General features: G+C 40.6%; 1 protein-coding gene across 2 annotated transcripts in view; it reads left to right on the forward strand.

The window, feature by feature from the left end:
- The window catches only part of LOC117761483 (MICOS complex subunit mic25a-like), a 58842-nt gene that overhangs the window by 25527 nt on the left and 13664 nt on the right, over window positions 1–19651 (forward strand). For both annotated transcript variants that reach the window (XM_034585411.1, XM_034585409.1), the window contains one exon: window positions 7194–7264. In XM_034585411.1, coding sequence (XP_034441302.1) covers window positions 7194–7264 — 71 coding nt within the window. The remainder of the gene's footprint in view (window positions 1–7193; window positions 7265–19651) is intronic.

Consider the following 19651-nt stretch of genomic DNA (forward strand, 5'->3'; position numbering starts at 1 on the left):
CATGCTCAGAAACCAGGGCGATTTTTGAAATGCAGCAATATAAAACAACACTACACCGTTACAGCCCCGATTTTAAAATCTTGAACAGGAAAAGAGCGGTGGGATATATAGGTGTTAAAGCTGTTCAGTTATTATGATGTTTTGAAATTGTTCGAAAAATGCTTGAGGCTTAGGTGAAAATTAGTAAGTAAAAAGAAGACGACTGTAACATACGTGAACTGCTAACTGTGGGTTCCCCTGTCACTGAACAGCTACCAGGACTCGTGAGTTGCAATATAGTGATTCTTATATTCTGTCTTTTCAGACACTTGCGCGCACACACACACACACACACACACACACACACACACACACACACACACACACACACACACACACACACACACACACACACACTTTCACTGTTCTTCCTCCGACCCGTCTTCTGGCCGTCTTGCAAACAGTCTGGGAGAGTCTCTCGGTGTGTCCGCCGGCCCGGCCCCAGCACGCTACTGCTGATAAAGGAGAGCGAGTGATTAGCCAACGCAGAATACCAGTGCACAATCAGACTCCCTCCCTGGCAACGTTCCCCGAACCAAATCCCTGATCTCTCACTCCTGCAGCCGACGCTGATCACACCCCACTACCACAAAGACTATTTTTTAATTATTTTTTGAGTTAAGCATTTTTGTAAATTTTTTAAACCTTATGTATTGTGTTCTTTTTTGGGGGAAAAGGGCATTTATTTTTTATTAGAGTACTTATTTATAATCTCTCCAGTTGAATATGAAAACTGACAGTATAACATTATTGCGTTATACTTTCTTTGACTTGACAGTCAGATGTTGACGACATTCAGATGTTGACACATCTTACACTGAATGATAATGCTAGCTAGACATTATGATGTTCCAGACCTTTGTTGGAGGAAATTTTCTCTGTCTCGACCTCTTTGAATTTTGATTGAAAATCCCTGATAGAGAAAGATGAGACAAATATTTAGATTTTTTTAACAATACATTGACTGAACGAATGATGGGTGAAAAGAGGCAGGTAGACTCACATACACTCTCACACACACACCTCTCCCCTAACCTGCACTCCGTCTCTTCACACACCCACTACTCTCCTTCCAGTATTCAGTAGACGCTCTATGGGACTTGACTGCCCCACCAGCCCTCTCCCTGTCGCTCTCCCTTCCTCCAGCGGGGCCCATCAGGCAGACGGGGGACCTTATCAAGTCCTATGCACTCGCCTCCTTTAGGCCTCTGAGAAAACCTTTTACATAGCCAAGTTAAATGGACGGGTCCCTTGCACACCGTGCAGCAAGCAGCACACACTGCAATGCTTGACGGAAGAGACTGATTGGCAGAAGAGTTGAGGATGCTCTATCTTTCTCCGCTCACCGCCACAGTCCCCTTTTTTTACTATCGCTTTTTTTCACCCCTCACTTGCTCGTAGCTGACCTGCATGTGGATGAGGGAGTAAGAAAGAGGGGGACTGAGAGCGAGAGATAAAGAGGCTATATGGACTGAGCATTAAACAGTCCATCCTGAGCTGGCGTCCATCTTCCTGCTACTCTTCATTTTCCCATCCAGCATTCCATTCATCCAGCTCTCCTTTCATGCCCCCTTGCCTTTTCTCTGCTTATCTTTCTTCATTTCCCTCTCTCATACCTGTGGCAAATTCCAGTTAGGTTAAAATAAAGGGCCACTTAAGAGTCGAATTGTGACAGATCCATATGCATAAATAAAAAACTAAAATTGAAACAGTTATCTGTCTCACTTCTCCCATTATTAATGATCCGAGCAGGTAAAGAAAAGCTGAACATTTTCTCTCTCAAGGCCTTCCTTACCGCCAGTATTGTATCAGATCTACACACAGAGATTTATTAGGAACATCATCCCCTCAATCTCACAACAGCCTCCATTCATAATGGCATGTATTTCACAATTTGCGCTTGAGCACAAATAAACAATCACCTAAAGTGACAGAATCCAACAGTTTATTTGACTGTACTTTGACTTCTTTTGGGGGAGTATTCATGCCGCCCATCTTCATGTAAAGTCTATGCTCACATTGTTTTATGCAGATTTGACCCCACCTTCTGCAGACATCAAGATTAATCCGACCAGGCCACATTTTGCCAGTCTCAAGATGTCTAGTTTTGCTCTGCCTGTGCCCACTGCAGCCTCAGATTTATTCTAGTCATCTCCGACACCCTGAGCATTCTTCTCTGACCTCTCTCACCAAAAAGTATTTTCCTTCTGCACAAGTGTTGTCCAGTGGATGTTTTTCTTTTTTCACACTGTTCTGAGTGAACTCTGTTGTGTGTGAAAGTCCCTGGAGATCGGTAGTTTCAGAAACACTCAAACCAGCCTGTCAGGAACCAACAATCATAGCACAGTCAAATTCACTGATATGTGACATATTTTTCTCCACTCTGATGTTTGATGATGTTTGATGTGAACATTACCTGAAGCCGCTGAACTGTATTTGCATGATTGTATGGATTGTGCTGCTGCCACATCGCTGACTGATTGGATAAAGGAATGAATAGGCATGTGTTCAAAACAATTGGCTGCAATTGACTGTGAATAGCTGGCTGTGTTTTATTCCACTAATAATCTCAGAGGCCAGAGCCTTTTCCATACGGCTGTATTGATTTTTGTATTGAAAAACACACAAGCACTCATGCACATTCTGTTGCTGCATCTTGATGATCAGAGGCAGTGATTTAAACCAAACGTAAGAGCAGCCAGATTAGAAGGAGAATCCACTTGTAATTGGTGTGTGATCTTCCCCTGAATCAACATTTTACCTTGGCTTAGTAGCAGCCTCTTTTAATAGGCTAATGTGTGTGTGTGTGTGTGTGTGTGTGTGTGTGTGTGTGTGTGTGTGTGTGTGTGTGTGTGTGTGTGTGTGTGTGTGTGTGTGTGTGTGTGTGTGTGTGTTACCTGTACAAAACACTCTCCGGTGTCCAGTTTGCCAAAGGGATGGACGGAGATAATAGATTTTGTGTTTGTCTAAAGGCTGTGGATGCTACCTGAGTCCGCTACCGACACAACTCAAAAAGCTGTGAATGTGACAGGTTTGTGTTCATGCTGTCACCTCCGAAGTAATTGTGATAGAGTGGCCAATCTACAGCGCAACTTAGCATTGCCCCTCTTCCACACGATATAAGACGTCCCATGAGTGAAACTAACATTCCAGTGCATCCTCCACATCTCCTCTCTCTCCGTCCTGTTCCCTCTCTTCTCCATCCCTCTCTTGTTTATTTGTGGAAGCCTCTCTAATCTCTGCGCAGAGTACAGGTGGAGTATATCTGTCTTCTTGTGGCAACATACCCTATGACTCTGTAAACAACTCTCAGTTTAATATTCACCTCTTTTAATCCCATCTTCTCCCCTTTGTTGACTACTGCCTCTGAAAAAAAAATTAATCCGCCTTCGTCCAAGTGTGGAGCGTGAAGCAACCCCTCCCTCAAAATCCTGACATCAGGCACTTTCCTGGAGGGTGTTCAGACAAGCATTCAAATACAAACACAGATTTAGTCACACACCTGCGTGTATGCAAGCTTACACACACACACACACACACACACACACACACACACACACACACACACACACACACACACACACACACACACACACAAGCAGCACACGTGCACCTACACTAATCCCCTGCATGAGCCATTCCAACACCCCCAAAACCTTGCTTTCCCCCATTGAGAGTTATCATCCCCCCCCCCCGTCTCTCCACATTGGGCTTTTGTCCCCACGGGTGCAAATGACTGGGAAGAGCTGAGAGTGTGTGTGCCAGTGATAGTGCTGCCACCTCTCTGGTGTCATGAGAGCTGTTTCTCAGGGTCTCTTCTGTCAATAGACACAAAAAACACACAGCCCTGCAGTCCCCCATCGAGAACAGGATAAGCTACACCTGCCAGTCTAAATACTTCCCTCTCTCTTCCGCTGTCCTCATTATCCCCATGTTCCCTCGTTTGACTTGTAAGACAAGAGACGTCACAGTTTGTTTAGTAGCATCTGGTGCAACATCCCTCGCATAACTATCAAACTACTCATGATTTTTACATAAAACACAGTGTTTTTTTTAGATCTGAATTGTGTGTTTTATATGAGAGACATTAAAGACATACTTTGTTCAGAATCAGAAATGTGAAAAAGGTTTTCATTCAGAAGAATCTCTCCAGAGCACTTGGTTTACTTCATATGATTTTCTTAAATGTTGGACTCACAGCTGAGGAAACTTTTTAAATAACAGGAATTCTAAACAGAGTTTGGTGTATTTGTTACAGTGGCAGCTCTTCTGGTTCAGGAAGCCAGGGATCATGGGTTATATCCACCGTTCAGTTTGTGTTTCAGTTCAGTGAGTGGGACATTACAGTCTGAGCTCCGGTCAACAGATTGCTAGGCTTGGTTTTCTCTCTACTTGAGAACCATTTAGTCTGTCAGACATGGAGCCCAACAGATTTAATCACCACATGTGCCTGTAGAGGGCGCTGTTGCTCAGTAAAAGTTATATAGTGTTGCTTTAAATTACATTAACTCCGCTGCAGAGATCATGTAAGATCATGTTTACAGCACCCCGAGGCCGACCTTATCACCACAAACTCTCTAGACATCTTCATCAGTGTCTTTTGTATGACACCACTTTTACACCAGGAGATATTTGATTTCTTTTGGGGGGGTTTTCATAGTAGTATAGTAGAGTATCTGCAGAGCTCAGCGCATGTCTGAAAGCAGCTTAAATGTTTTCCTTTGTTTATCCTCATCCAAGTGGGAGACATTATATCAAATACTGCCTGACCCCTCAAAACCTTCAGGATAGAGCCTTATCCTGTAGGATACACCAATTGTCAGACAGAGACTCACTTTACCTTTAAACCACCTCCTTGCTGCTATCCTTGCTGGTGCCATACTCTCCATGTCCTGCATAATCTAAGGCCCCCATGGGCTTATACCCCTGTGGAGCCTGTTTTATCTTGGCTCGAGTACTGGATGTCCCACAAGGCAACCACAGACTTTCAAGTTTCAGCTCAGCTTTCTTCTGAAGAGTGTACCCACTGAGCCCTTGACCTGGGGCTAAAGGATAAGTCGCTAACATGTGGCTAACTTCTTACTACATATTCTCAGAGAGCCAGGCAAAGCATGAGCTAACTCTCCATGAATGGGCATGTCCATAAATCCTGGACTTGGTTTTTCACACTTTGAAATTAAAGTATTAATTGGTAATGTTTTAACACTTGGCAGATTCATAACACATTTTAGCAGCAGTTCAGAGGTCTAGAAATCATTTTTATTCAAAGGGTTCATGTTACTGGAATGGAGTAAATTTGACATTCAGGATTTGGAGCTACATACATTACCCCCATGTCAAGGTTTGGTATTTAAGCCTAGTCCACACATTGGGGATAGGGAGATTTAGTGGGAACAGGAGTCTAATCCTGAACCGGCAGGGATAAAGTCTAACCCAAGGATGTTTGGCATTTGGACTTTGTGAATTACTGTGAAAGTCAAAAGCAGAAGATATAAGACGGGGTAAATAGTAGATGGACACATAATTGATTTCTCTTTCAATGCACATTGTCTATAGCTCATTTCCAGATTTCTCACAATAAATAGACGTGTGAGTTACTCTCATCTTTACTTTGTTGGAAGAATTAAAGGAGACATATTATGTTCATGTTCATATTCATATTTATATTTTAATTTGGGTTATAACTTGAAAAGGTTTACTTGCACAGACAACGCATCACTTTTCTCATAATGTCCCTTGCTGCAGCTTTTCGGCCTGTATTTATAACACTTGGTTGTATCTACTCTCTCTTTAAAGCCCAGACTGCTCTGATTGGCCAGCTAGCCCACTCAGTTGTGATTGGTCAACTGCTTCCATTGCACATAGGAAATGTTTGCCTCCGCTCGCTAGACCAGCTATTAGGCATGCATTATGCAAATGTGGCGCATCGTGATGTCACATAACATAGGAATAATGACCCCAAAAATGATCAAAGTGTAGATAAACACAGACATACACAGAAATTACAACTCTTAAATTGGTTTATTTATTTTATCAGGTGCAGCAGTTTTAGTGATGACAGAAACTGGCATTGACTTTGCATATAATAGATAATAAAGTTTTACTATTTTTTCTTTTCAGAAAATGAAATGATAGAGGGACTGATTATTGTTGTAGAGAATACTAGAAAAGTGGTATTAAGGAAAAAGATGTCTCTGAAATGATTTGAGTCCTCTCCAGCACCAGACATTTAAGATCGGGAAATGTATGTCTTTGGATCAACGATAAGTCAAGAGAAATGAAAATGACTAGGAGGCACTGAAGAAGTAGGGATTGTGGAGGAGGTTTGTGTTTGATCCCATTTCATCCCATGCTCAGTCACTTCAGTTACCTGCCTTTCCTATCACCCCATCTATTGGGAATACAGGGAAAAATTAAGCAAGAGCATGTGCATGGCGGTTACCGGTTTGAAATGTGGATCAATGCTCAGAGAATGTGCATGAAAGGGCAATAATAGAGATTTGCTTGTGTTTCGGTCATTGTGGTCATTGACACAAAACCTGTACGATGATCATTCCTCTTACAGAGCTGATGATTTTAATCACATTCTTTGCACAATGGCTCAAAATACTGCACAACATGTTTCCTCTTGACTTCCTCATCATCAGTGCATCACCTTCTGAGCAGCTCCGACCATGATGCAATGTAGTTAACATTGTGACCACTGATTACTCCGGTGGAGGTGTGCTGTATGTGACCTTGCCCTCTAGGTATGAGCTCCATCTGAGCAGTAATTGGTGTTTAAATGCCACTGTGCACTGCATTAAAAAAATATTATGGAGTACCAGCAGTCCATCAGCATTTAGATTTGTAAGCAGCGCTGTAAAATGTAAAGGTCGCTAATTTAACAAATGTGACATTTAACATGATGATTTTTACATTTTGCTTATCAGTGCTGACTTATTAGAGCTTGAATTGAAGCTCAAAGGTAATTTTGGTGAGATTATGTGATCTAAAAATGTAATAATACCTGGGTACAAGCTCTCATATCATAAAAGCAGCATACATCTGAGCAGCCTATTTTATATTCAAAATATAAAGTGAAGTGGAACTTATGCAGAGCTGTAAAATACCCCTGAATTGATTCTCAACTTTTTTGTCGTCTTTGCCTGCAGAACTTTGACATCTACAAGGAGTCGGCTGAACAGTACAACCAGGCAGCTACCAAAGCTGAGGCTCACATCAGGTAAGTACTGTGAATGAGCTTCACAAACATCATTTTCTGTGGAAGGACTCTGCAAAGTCATCACACCGTCAATCCCTTTCTGCCTCAGTACTGCTATATATTTATGAGACTATCATAGGCAAAATAAGTTTTGTGAATACACCTGTAAATTAGTTGAAGCAAAGACTCTTTGAATAACACAAAGAAACCAGCTCTGACTGGGAGGATGTCCAGAGAACAGGGAGAAGATGTGGACAGGGATCAGTGTGAAGGCTGTTTGCTTTGATGTGAACTCTGCACCTCCTACACTCTCTCTTTCACCGTGTTAGTGGACCAGTGGATCGTCAAAACGTCAATAAAATGTTTACTGTGCTCGGCAGGGAGACCAAATTCAGCATAACATCAGTATCGTACTATGTGCATGTTCACAATCATAAGAATCAACCCCCCCCCCAACTTTTCATGAACATTCAATACACCCCCCTCTCAAAATGAATCATAACAATAGACCCTTCATCACACCATCATCAACCCCCCAACCAGACTAACTAACTATTATTAATTGTGTACAAAGGGCAGTATTGACCTACTTCAAAATGTTAAACTTTTTTCATGAAGTCGTGTAGACTTACTAAAGTCAACAGATCTGACTCACTGCTTATTTTTTCAGTTTCCTTGTTCTTTCTGTTTGAGTCCAATACCTTTCCTTTTTTTTATCTGTAAATTACAAATAGCAATAAAAAAATTCAGATTGCAAAATACATGACAGTGCTCAAAGACAGCTTGAGTTGTTATATATTATAATTATAAAATTATGATTTTGACATTAACATCCTAACCTTTCCTTTTTTTAAATAAGGACACACCTCTATATTATATTACTTTTTAATGGCACAATTAATTTACTCTTCAATTGAATGAACCAATGTATATTCATTAAATCCCAAGATCAATATTTTATTTCAATAGGCCTTTTACAGTCTATGGCCTTTTTCTGTGGATGTATGAAGCTTTATCTAATTAGTCTTGCGAGGTCAGTCGACTCCCACATGGGATCTGACTACCTGAAAGAAAAAAGAGAAAAGGCAATGCCAAGGCTAAAGGCACGTGATTGGTTGCTTTTCGGATTCAAACGCTATGAAGACAGTCAAAAGCAAACCCAAATGTAAGATGCAAAAGGAAGGAGGAAACACCACAAATCTTTGAAACCGTGTAACAATACACCATCTAGATATGCAATCTGAAAAAACATCCAGTCCTAAACAATATCACAGGAGAAGGATTCGTGTGGAAGTTACCATCCAATTCCCCACCTGCGAAAAAAATATCTGAGGCTGTCACAACTTTTAAATGCAATATGTATACCCACACAGCTTTGTTCAAAATAATGGCTTCTGAACCCTCATGGCTACATAAGACCCATGTACGTTTTAGCGACACAAGAACATTTAAGTGGAGTGGCATTCCCAAACCTTGCCACAGACACTTCACAATACACACTGTATTTATTAGTGTCCATCCCAATCACTGTATTGGAAACAAAACGAAAACAATCAAAGCTTTGTTTGACAATCAGAGTGTACGACTCCCACTGGTATTAGTGCTGCTGACAGTGGGACAGTGTGAGCACATGAAACATAACTTCACTAAATTCAAGTGTCTGGTATAAGTGAGTCGAGTGTCAGATATGTCAAAGGACACTGATAAATCCCATACATTGAGTTTGCCAAATCACCCTTCAAATGTACCCTGTGTCTCAGAATGTATTGTTATTGTCAGTGGTGATACTCAACCCCAGTTCAGACGTCACCTCCTGTCAAAAAGCATGTTAGTTTCATTCAACATTGACTTAGTACCACACAGGCACAGCCAGAGTTTGTGTGCTTTGTCAATTTGCGCTCCTACAACACCTATTCTCACCCTTTTTGCAAGGAGAGAAAGCCATGCATGCTCCCTGAATCCAATTTAATCAGAAAGCCATTCATTTTCCCTTTTCCCACGTACATGGCATTGAGTATCGCAAAACTGATGAAAGATGGCTAATTAATTCAGATCTTTTTTTCAGATGTTATTCTCGCATGCTCATTTCTCACCTTTTGCTTTTTCATCAACACAAAGCCTTTGCTTTTCTACCCTCTCTCTGTTTCACTGTACGCCATTATGATGGGATCTCCAGTTAAAATCACGATGTATGAGCCATCTTTTCTGTGCTGAATTTCATTTAAAAATTTGACACATTAAATCCACGTAGAGCAACACAAACACTGGTATAAAATTAGGAATCTCTCTGCAGAAAAGTATTAAAAATGAATAGTAACCATGATTTATACATTTTAATTGATATTTAAGAACAATATCTGAGAAAATTTTTTTCCTCCATTCACTTATAAATTAGATAAGAGTAGAGTGATTTAGGGGTGACAGAATTCCCAACAACCTTTTTACATCATCACAAAAACGTGTACATAGCAACGGGGGGGAAAGACACAAACTCATGAACAGTGTGAGTTACTGGCATCATTAGCAAGTTCAGGTTCTACCATGTAGAGGCAACCTTCAAATCTGCCTGCACATTTACACAGCTCTCAGAAGTACATGTTCAGGGCTTCAACAGAAAAGCTGCTAATTCAATTTGCACAGGGTGACATCATGGGTTGCTGAAATGCATTGTGGTTCCGTTGCTTCGCTTTGATCGCCCTGCATGCTGCAGAAGATCTCAACTTTTCAAGCTGCAGCTCAGGCAGCAGCCAATCAAATCTTGTTAAAACAAATAGTCAAGTGCAGGTGCTAGCCAAATCAAATAATGTTAACGCAAGTACATCAAATGTCAGAGTGAGACAGGAGAGAGGAGGCAAAGGCAGCAGGGGAACCTAGTGCGTGTTCATCTGGTTGGGGATTATATTTTCCATTTACTTCCCTTTTAGCATTGCCTGACATTTTGCATGGCACATCACTATGTTGCGTGTCCCAAGCAGGAAAGTGTGATTGGTTGTTGTTAAAAGGATATTGCCAGGATCAGGCACGTCCGTCATCCACCATCAATGCATCCATATGCGTGAGTTCTACATTACTGCATGGTATCTTCCTCTCTAAAGTACAAGCTATGTAAAACCTAGAAGTACATGTATGAATGCCATTATTATGATGCAGTCAGTCCAGTGCATTCCGAGAACAGCAAGAGGAAAAACTAGACACACGGTCTTTCTGCTTGGCACTAATGGACAGCGACCTCATCCAAGACACTGCCACCCTCATGCACCTGCACCACTGAGTTCAACAGCATTTAATTCAAGTCCAACATTTTGTGCAGATGATAACATTATCAATGATTTGCTGTTGTCCACCGCTGGAAGAGGTTAGAAGATCAATTCCGTTCAAGTTTGCCAAATGAGTAGCATTTTCTTGTGTTGCTCATTATTCTTTAAACACACACAAAGTCATGCACACAAACTTCTACTCCCGTTTAATGGTCTATCTCTGCCACACACACAGGCACACTTTGTATTCAGGCAGCCATGTGCTCATCATGTTCTGTCAGCATTCGGGCAGTGTTTCATTGTGCTGTGTTCATGCTGTCATTTCACACTACACTGACCACCCAGTAATTATTCTATTTACCCACTGCTGAAGGAGGGGAAGCTGTGTGTGTGCGTGCGTGTGTGTGTGCGTGTGCGTGTGTGTGTGTGTGTGTGTGTGTGTGTGTGTGTGTGTGTGTGTGTGTGTGTGTGTGTGTGTGTGTGTGTGTGTGTGTGCGCTACTGTATGTGTTAGTATCTATCTATGTCTCCAGTTGTCCCTCTCTTATTGTATTATTCCATATTCGACAAGATATATTAACGTCTAAATACTAGTTTATGAATGATGATTATATAGTAAGTTATATTGTGAAAACTCTGTGAACACCCTCCCAAGATAGGTCACATGCATGCAGGTTGGATGACACTACAATTTAAGTGGCCAAAACTCCAGATGTAAATGTTAGTCACTGATGACTGTTTTTTATCAGTTTTATAGTTTAACATTACTTTCTTCCCAACTTTCTGCTGCGGAGATCACGTGAACATGTTTACAGCACCCCCGACACCATCGTCAGCTCTTATCACGACAAACTCTCTTGACATCTTTGTCTGTGTCTTCTGTGTGTCACCTCTTTTTCACCTGGGCATGCTCATTTTCTTTTTGTTTCTTCCATTTTTGCTTCTGTCGCGTGTTAGAAGCATCATCCCCCCCTCCACTTGCTTGCGGTGAATCCAGCGTAGGATCCCCTGATGTGGTCACACATTGAATTCTCCGGGCTCTCTAAGGACTTTATACTAGAGGGACAGGCGTCGAAAGTCCGCAGAAAATCAGGAGCCTCTCACTCTGACATTTGCGTTCACATATGCACCTTGTCCAGAGAAAATACGGAGGATCTGTAGAGTTCAGTGTATGTCTGAAAGCAGCTGGAGAGTCATTGAAGACTCCACCCACTTAATATTACTATTAAACAGGCTAAATATTATAGCTCTTTAGAGTCAGTTGCAGTTAATTAGCCTTGCAAACATAACTTTAAATCATTCATTTAGCTATGTAAACCTAATTTTAGAACCGTATAGGGAAAACCATTAGTCCTTTCCTGTTGTTTATTGAAAGTTACGGAACTGGCACTTGGCTGCTGTTACCTGTTCCAGGACCAGCCCCTGCATAGTTAGAGTGTGAAAAGCTGACTCATACCCCAGAGGAGCATATGTTGTTGATAACAAGACAACAACATGGAAGGTCCCTGGGATATTTATGTTCTTTTCACACACTGGACAGGTCACAATCTCCAAAATATTTTCCTCAAATGGAGACAGTGAGTGGTAAAACGTTGTCTAGTGCCATTTGCTACTTAGCTTGCCCAGCTACATGTGGCATTTTAGAGCAGTTCATCCATTAGTCCTGCCTTGGGGTATGGGACTACTCAAATTCCCCCAAATAAAATACCTCACTTAAGAGACCCACAACATTGCAGCTGAGCTTACTTTAAGATCAAAAAATCCATTAATCCTCTTAAAAAACCTTGCTACCCTCAAAGTGTTAGCAAAGACACAAAATCAGTGAACCTCAGGTGGATGTCTATGTGAAGATTCACCTTGAAGTAACTGCTGACAGTTTGTGGTTAAAAGCCTACTTTCATGTGGGTTTGTTATATCTGCTCTATTCTTGTGTGCATGGGGGTAGCGTGTCCAATTAGTGAAACAGACAGGTAGCTTACTGTGGGGATCTTTGTGCCCCCCGAAGAAGCAGACTGCAAGTCATTACCAGAGACAGGGCCTGTCTGCACTGTGGTCCAACAAAGATTTCCCATTAAGACAGACCGCTACAGTCACTTGCACATGCTGCCTCTTAAAACTACAGTATATCAAGAAACACACACACTCCAGCAAAAGATAACAATCACAGGCAGGTCAGACTTACTGGTCTGTGCAGTGGGACAGACAGGTGAAGAACTAGACAAGTGTCTCCTAACAGGACAACAATGGTGTGTAATGTGCACTCGGCACACTCGCATTCTCAATCAAGTCCAGACATGATTGTTCTGTGACACAGTGCTTAAACCTAATACCCTGGGAGCACTAAATGACCACACCAGTGCCCATGTTGTTCATGTTACTAAACAGCACATCATCACATTAAAGAAACCATCAAAACCTTTTCACCTCTGTGACATAGACCATTTTGGTCTTTTACGGCAGATGCTTACATTTTAATGCATGCCTTTGTTGCATCAAGAAGTACTCAAAATCTTCAAATGGTTCAAAATACTGTGTATTTTTAAATTCAGCTTGAAAGAAAGTGTGAACAAATTATACCAAATTCTAGCTTCATTTATTTGCTCTCTATCCATGTCAGATCAGACTTTAAGGTGTTTTTAATGGCATACAAGAAATTCAAAATAGACTTGTCCTCTCATACCTGATCTCCTTAAACCTTATATTCAATCCTGTGCTCTGTGTTCTCAGACTACAGGGCTCACGTCTGTCCCCATCAGACACATCTGATGGCTGCAGGGCCTTTTTCTATCAGGTCTCCTTCCACTGGAATAATCCCCCTACTCACATCAGACTGTGTGACTCTGTTGAGGCTTTCAAATCCAAACTTAAAACTCATCTGTTTCTTTCATCCTTAACTTTCAGTCAATGCCTTCTAGTTTCATCATTATTTCAGATTTGTACCTGTTGTCATTCCACCACTGGCAGTATGGTCTCAGTTTCAATTAGTTAGTTATAACCAGTATATACAGTAGAAGAGATTAAAGTAAACTTTCTGAAAAACACTGCATCACTTACTCTGTATTCTGTTCTGTTTTTGTTGTTGTTCTACTTCTACTCTTTCTTTTTCTTTTTCCTCTTTGCCATTTGAGTACAGTTTAGTCGTCCTCCATATGTCGAGCCTTGTGATAAATTCTATTATGATTTGGCTTTGTATAAATAAAATTGACTCGACTTGGCTTCATCAAGCCTTTTATTTTGTTGATTCGTATACAATCAGATTTAGTGTATTTGCCATTACAGTAAAACGGATGCAGGGATTTTTGACTTTTTTTCTATCCCAATACTGATACATCAACTCAGGGGAATCTGCCAATACACATTCCCTAATCCTATTCCAGCGCTCTCCTCTCTCTCTCTCTCTCTCTCTCCCTTTCTCTCTCTCTATTCCACAGATTTAAATTGTGCACACTACGCTGTGTGGAAGTCATTGGGCTCATTTTATGTATCTGGACAGTAACTGAATGAATGATAGTGGAAACACTTAAGTTTAGAATAACATTGACAAAGTTACTGTGTTTAATTGTGGATCGGACATGGATCAGTATCTGCCCTGATATTGATCCATGTTTTGATGTGTGATTCTCAAATTGATCAGAGGAGGCAACCTATCAGCTCGAATGGGGGTATTCCACTTATTAGAGGAGACAAATGTGTTTTTGTCTGGATAGTGTATGTGAACTTACAAAGGCTCAGAGGATAAAATGACCTCAAACACAGCCCACCTGATGCACTGTATGAATTCAGCCAAGCTGTGTAACAGGCAGCAGGCTGTGTGTTATACAATCTGCTCCTGGAAAATTAGAGATAAATGTAGTAACAGTAGATTTTAGTCCGCGGAAATATGGCCCTTATATAACCCTAACTCTAAAATAATGTGATCACTATTCATTACACTGTGTTTAAAGTTTGAAAGCCACACTTCACAACATCCACAAGAAAAGTTAAGTTGTCGAAAGAAAATAACCTTAACAAATGAAATTACAGACAAAACTGGAATTGAAATTGATGATGATAAAAACACGAGCAACGGAATGAGATAGCAGCGAAACGCTCCGAGGGGCATGTTTCACCCCACGGCTCGAATGAGTCGTCCAACCGCTTGCCTGATTGAAAAGTTATCAGCAATGAGATGTCGCACACAACCACATGTGCACATGTGCGCCTTATCTTGTTCACGCACATCACCTGATTTAATGAAACACTCTCCTTATCCCCTCCCATCTCTCGCTGTATTCCCCACAAAGTGAATTTGGTGGGGATCAAATCTGCCAGGAGAACAGAGTGTGAATTGTTCTCCTACGCCGCTATCTCCCCTCAGCACTTCAGCTGTCAGCGTATGAAGATACGGGCGGATTTCTGTCTGTCTTCAGCCCACAGCTTGTTGTTCTTTTTGATTGCTATTCCCATTGGAGACAGACTTTTGTAAGTGTTTCCTGGAGTTGAGATAAATTGGAGGGTTTTGGGTGCTTTCTTATTGTGACTTGAGCTTAGGATCTAAGTGTGCTCCGCTACTTAGCAAAGGTGGGACAAGTGATTGTTATGACTACCAGAATAATCACAGCCACTGAGTTCTGTCAGTCCTTCACAGGCTTTAGGAACTAAATCGGTAGTTCTGGTTTTATGACTCTGAAAGATAAGATTTCTGTCAGCTGAAATATAATGTTGTGGATGTCATCCTTATGGTAGTATCACTAAAGCTTTACAAAGCCTCTAACAATACAGATGCTCTGTCATTCCTTTTGATCTCACCCCAGCCATGACATCTTTGATCCTTTCTTCTCTTCCCCTCTACTCAGTGTAATATTAAAAACCCAAAGTACAAGGCCGTGGCTGCTGCTTTAAAGTCATTGATAACCATTCCAACACACACACACACACATGCACGTACGTGCACAGAATACAAATAACGCCAATTTAGAAGAAGAATTATAATATGTGACGCCTGTACGATCTCTCTTTTTTCTTCTTATTGCTTTATTCCCCAATGTCATGCTTTGCAGTCATGCAAGCTTGAGCTCTCTTCATAAAAAACAAAAAAACAATGCCAAGGTGAGACAAAACAAATGAGAAACTTTACCAATCTGAGCCTAATCTACCCCCTCCCAACTCTGCTTGTCACAGAATGAAAGCAGTCGGAGGGTTGTATTCCTTCTTCTCCCTGCGAAATTTAGTTATCAAACTATCAGGGGGGGCTAATGTTTTTCTAATAAGAGCTCACCTTTAATTTCAGTCAAACGAAGCATTTGGTGCAGATTAGCAGAGGCAATTTTCTGCTTCAGATTCCATTATTAAAACTCTCCTGCTATCAGAAAGTTTCTCTTGTTGAATAGAGAAAAGAATTAGTTTTTTTCTTACTTGAGCTTAGATTAATACCTTGGGGCTATTGTTGCTGTTATCTCCTTCTTTTTGGGAGTAATTCAGAATGCTGACTAGCTTTCAAAGCGCTAAGTCAAACATCAACCAGACAAATGATTTTAATTAGGGATGGGCATTTCAAGCAAAAATACACAAACAAGTTATGATTTACTAGCTTTACGATGCACCTCATGGTTTATTTTTTTCTGAAGGACACGGAACTCTTTGATTGCTGTCGTGGTCTTTGGCTTTACTTGTTTGTCCTATTTGTACAATAGTATCTATGTCACAGCACCGTGTTTTACTAATGCTTGGCAGTAACATGTTCTTCTGCTTTTTTGTTATTTGATGTCAGTTGGCAAACAGCTTTTAGGCACATCACATCACCACCAAATTCTTGTGGTAGGAATGTGGCACCTCTAAAAACAATAGAGAGTTTTCCAAGACAGTTATGATAGTAGAACTAACTATTTCCTAAAGTAATGATTGAAAATTCCCCAAATCTTTATCTTTCCCCAATTAAAAATTGTATGGGATCTTTTCATGTCCCATGAAAACATAACTAATGACTAACACAAGAAAACCATTTTGAGTTTTCACTGTATATAAATTCTTTCTTTCCTAACCTTGTCATGTCCTTTTTCATTTGAATGAGAGCAGTTCAGCCCCAAATCATCCTGTGGGACAATTATTTTATTTTAATAATAACTACAGGCAACCCCTCAGAAGAATGTAAGCAACTTATTTGAATATGATTGAAACTACATCATCTAATGTATAATGTCGTGTAGAGACTTTGTCCCAGCTGAATGACTGTTAGTAAAACATGGCCCTACGAGAACTAATGTGTAGCTGCCATCCTTAGCACAAAGTAATGTGGCACCACATGATGTGGCACAGGTACAATGCAGATAGTGATGGTTGCTATGGGTTACTGTTTGCCGATGCAAGCTGTGAGGGTTATTGTCATTTAATACGTCACTGTCATGTTTCTCTCCCTCTCTCTCTCTCTTTCTCTCTCTCCTTCTCTCTCTCTCTCTCTCTGCGGTTAACTCCTCTCTTCATGAATGTTCTCTCCATCAGTGATTTCTTTAATCCCTACCCTCCACTGCACGCACAAGCACACACACATAGGCACGCACACTCAGTGCAGAGGAATTTCTGTTATAGTGTTTCTTATGTACAGTTTATCTTAATGTGCACACATAATTGCTTGGAGGGATGGCATGAGGGCAGCTCTCACTCTGTCACTCTGTCTCTCTGTCTCTCTGCGTGTGCGCATGATTGCGTATGTGACTCTCAGGTGGTCAGCATCCCAAAATAAAAAGGCATGTCCCATCATGTCAAGTGAAATCATGCGTCACCTTATAAAATTGAACACTAATTCTCTCTCTTCTACTCTCTGTCTGGGTCTCTTTTTACAGTTCAGTCTTGAATAGCACCTTTAATATTACTGTTGGATGATGAAGTTGTGTCTCGAATAAAATCGACACGTCACCCATCCGCTCTCTATGAAGTTTCACCAAGACAAATGTAAAAAATAAAAATCAAGATAATAAATATCTACAAGATATCTAGTGTTACAGACGGAGCAGACAGAGGTACAGAGGATCCCTATTTTAATCTTGTTGATGTTTAAAGTTCATAAAGTAATTTCTCTTCCTATGGATGGATAAAGTGTTACCTTTTCTTGAAAAAGCTTTGGATCTTTCATTCACATCACATGGTCATCATCAGATGGAGTTTTCTATTCTGACACAAACATTTTTTAGCCATGTTGGCTCAAATTTGATTTAAACTAAATTCATGAGCTTAGGAACAGCTGTTGAAAAAACAATAACAGTTTCTTGAATTAGAATTGCTTTAAGTGCTCTGGAAAAAGTAATATTTGAGGGGTACTACTTCTCATCAGTGAGTCCTCCTCAAACTACAATATACTGTCACTTTTTCTTGTTTGTGTACAGAACTTTTTATACATGATGCAGAGTGAAGTTAGAAAACTTTCTGTTTGTCCTACCTGGTTTATCTGAAATGAAGATTTTACATCCAATGTTTTTGCATAAAATGAAACTGAAATGAAACTTTGCTGTATTACTGTTCACATATGTGATTTAATTTAACATTTTAAGTTTGAATGATTTACTGAACTGGTGTAATTTCTTTCAGTATGGCATGCTGGCTATTTCAGAGGCCTGTTAAGCAACTGACACAATCTTTAGCGTTAACAAAATAAAAGCTCTGTTATTCAGCTCGATATACAGCATTGCAGCAACAAAACAAACACTGTGCTTTGGGTTATTAGACAAATTGCTAAAGAGGAAGTGATTCTATGAATTTGGGACACCTGCTCTTTCATGTTATTAGCAAAGATTAATTTTGTCACTTTGAGCACTGAATTTCTATTCAGGCCTTAAAGAAAAAACCATTACTGCTACACTGTGATTGCTGAGATATGTGTGTCTGATGTTGTGTGTATGTTTGTGCATTTGTATGTGTACATATCCATATCCCAATTCTCCCAGTTACGAGTTCTGTCACAACACCAGGTAAATTACCACAAGCAACAGAGCACTCAAGGATTACCCTCATGTAGGATTAGCATTCACTATGTGTGTGTGTGTGTGTGTGTGTGTGTGTGTGTGTGTGTGTGTGTGTGTGTGTGTGTGTGTGTGTGTGTGTGTGTGTGTGTGTGTGTGTGTGTGTGTGTGTGTGTGTGTGAGGGTGGGTGGGTGGGTGTGTGTGTGAGGGTGGGTGTGGATGTAATTGTGTGCTTTTGTCTATGCACTTGTACTGTTTGTGTGAGTAAGATAAAAAAGAAAGAAGAAAGTTTGACTTTGACTCTTAAGCTGCTTTGTCTTTGCATAATTCATTACTCTCCACAGGCTGCACCTTGAAGCCTCGGAAACTATCTGAGCCGCTGCAACTAAAAAACAAACCACCTCAAACAATCTCGTGTGGTTTTGTTCTTCTCCCGCGCGTCATAAGCTTTAATGACACAAACCAGAAACCGCTCCTACAGTTTTGACTAAGCTGAACTTCAAGGAGTCAGTAATGTTTACTCACCTGTACCTTGTCTCTTGATTCAGGGCAGCCAGCTCTAATCTAGATTGTCTTTTTATTTGTCTTTTGAAGCCTGATGCTGTTGAAATTTCAATTTGGCCAAGAATCCGTCTAGTAGTTAGCGCCATAGTTTTTTAATTTACTGCCATAAAACAACAAAGACTGCCATTTGGCGTGAATTAAACTGTAAGTTTATATTGATTTAACTCCAGTTGCACATGAGATAACCTTATCTTCACAGTGCTTTATCTAACTTTAAAGCCATTGTTTCATGGCCCTTTACAAACCTGTTTGATGTTAACAGTGCTGATACCTTTACTGTAACAGTCCCTTTAAAGAGGCTGTAACGTCTGATTGCAGCATTGCAGATTGGTACTAAAAAGGTGATGGGTAAAACCACTGTAAGTAATCATGGACGACATAACCGCTTCCCAAAAGTGAATCCAAAGCATTTGGATCACCCTCGTTGTGGCGGTAGCTGGCTGCATTACAGGGCATAGACCCTGTCTCCTCCATGTTAGTTGATGGAACATAGACCAAACTAAAGATTCAAAGTACATAACAAATAAATGTTTTCTCATACATGGTTTCAATTATTATGTTGAAATGCTATTTTTTGAGAAAAGATGGGTTACTTGATGCTATACTAAAAGGGGTGAAAAGTCATTATTGACAGCTGAGTCTGACTGGCGATTGGT

Source organism: Hippoglossus hippoglossus, chromosome 5 (assembly GCF_009819705.1).
Source record: "Hippoglossus hippoglossus isolate fHipHip1 chromosome 5, fHipHip1.pri, whole genome shotgun sequence".
Lineage (NCBI taxonomy): Eukaryota > Metazoa > Chordata > Actinopteri > Pleuronectiformes > Pleuronectidae > Hippoglossus > Hippoglossus hippoglossus.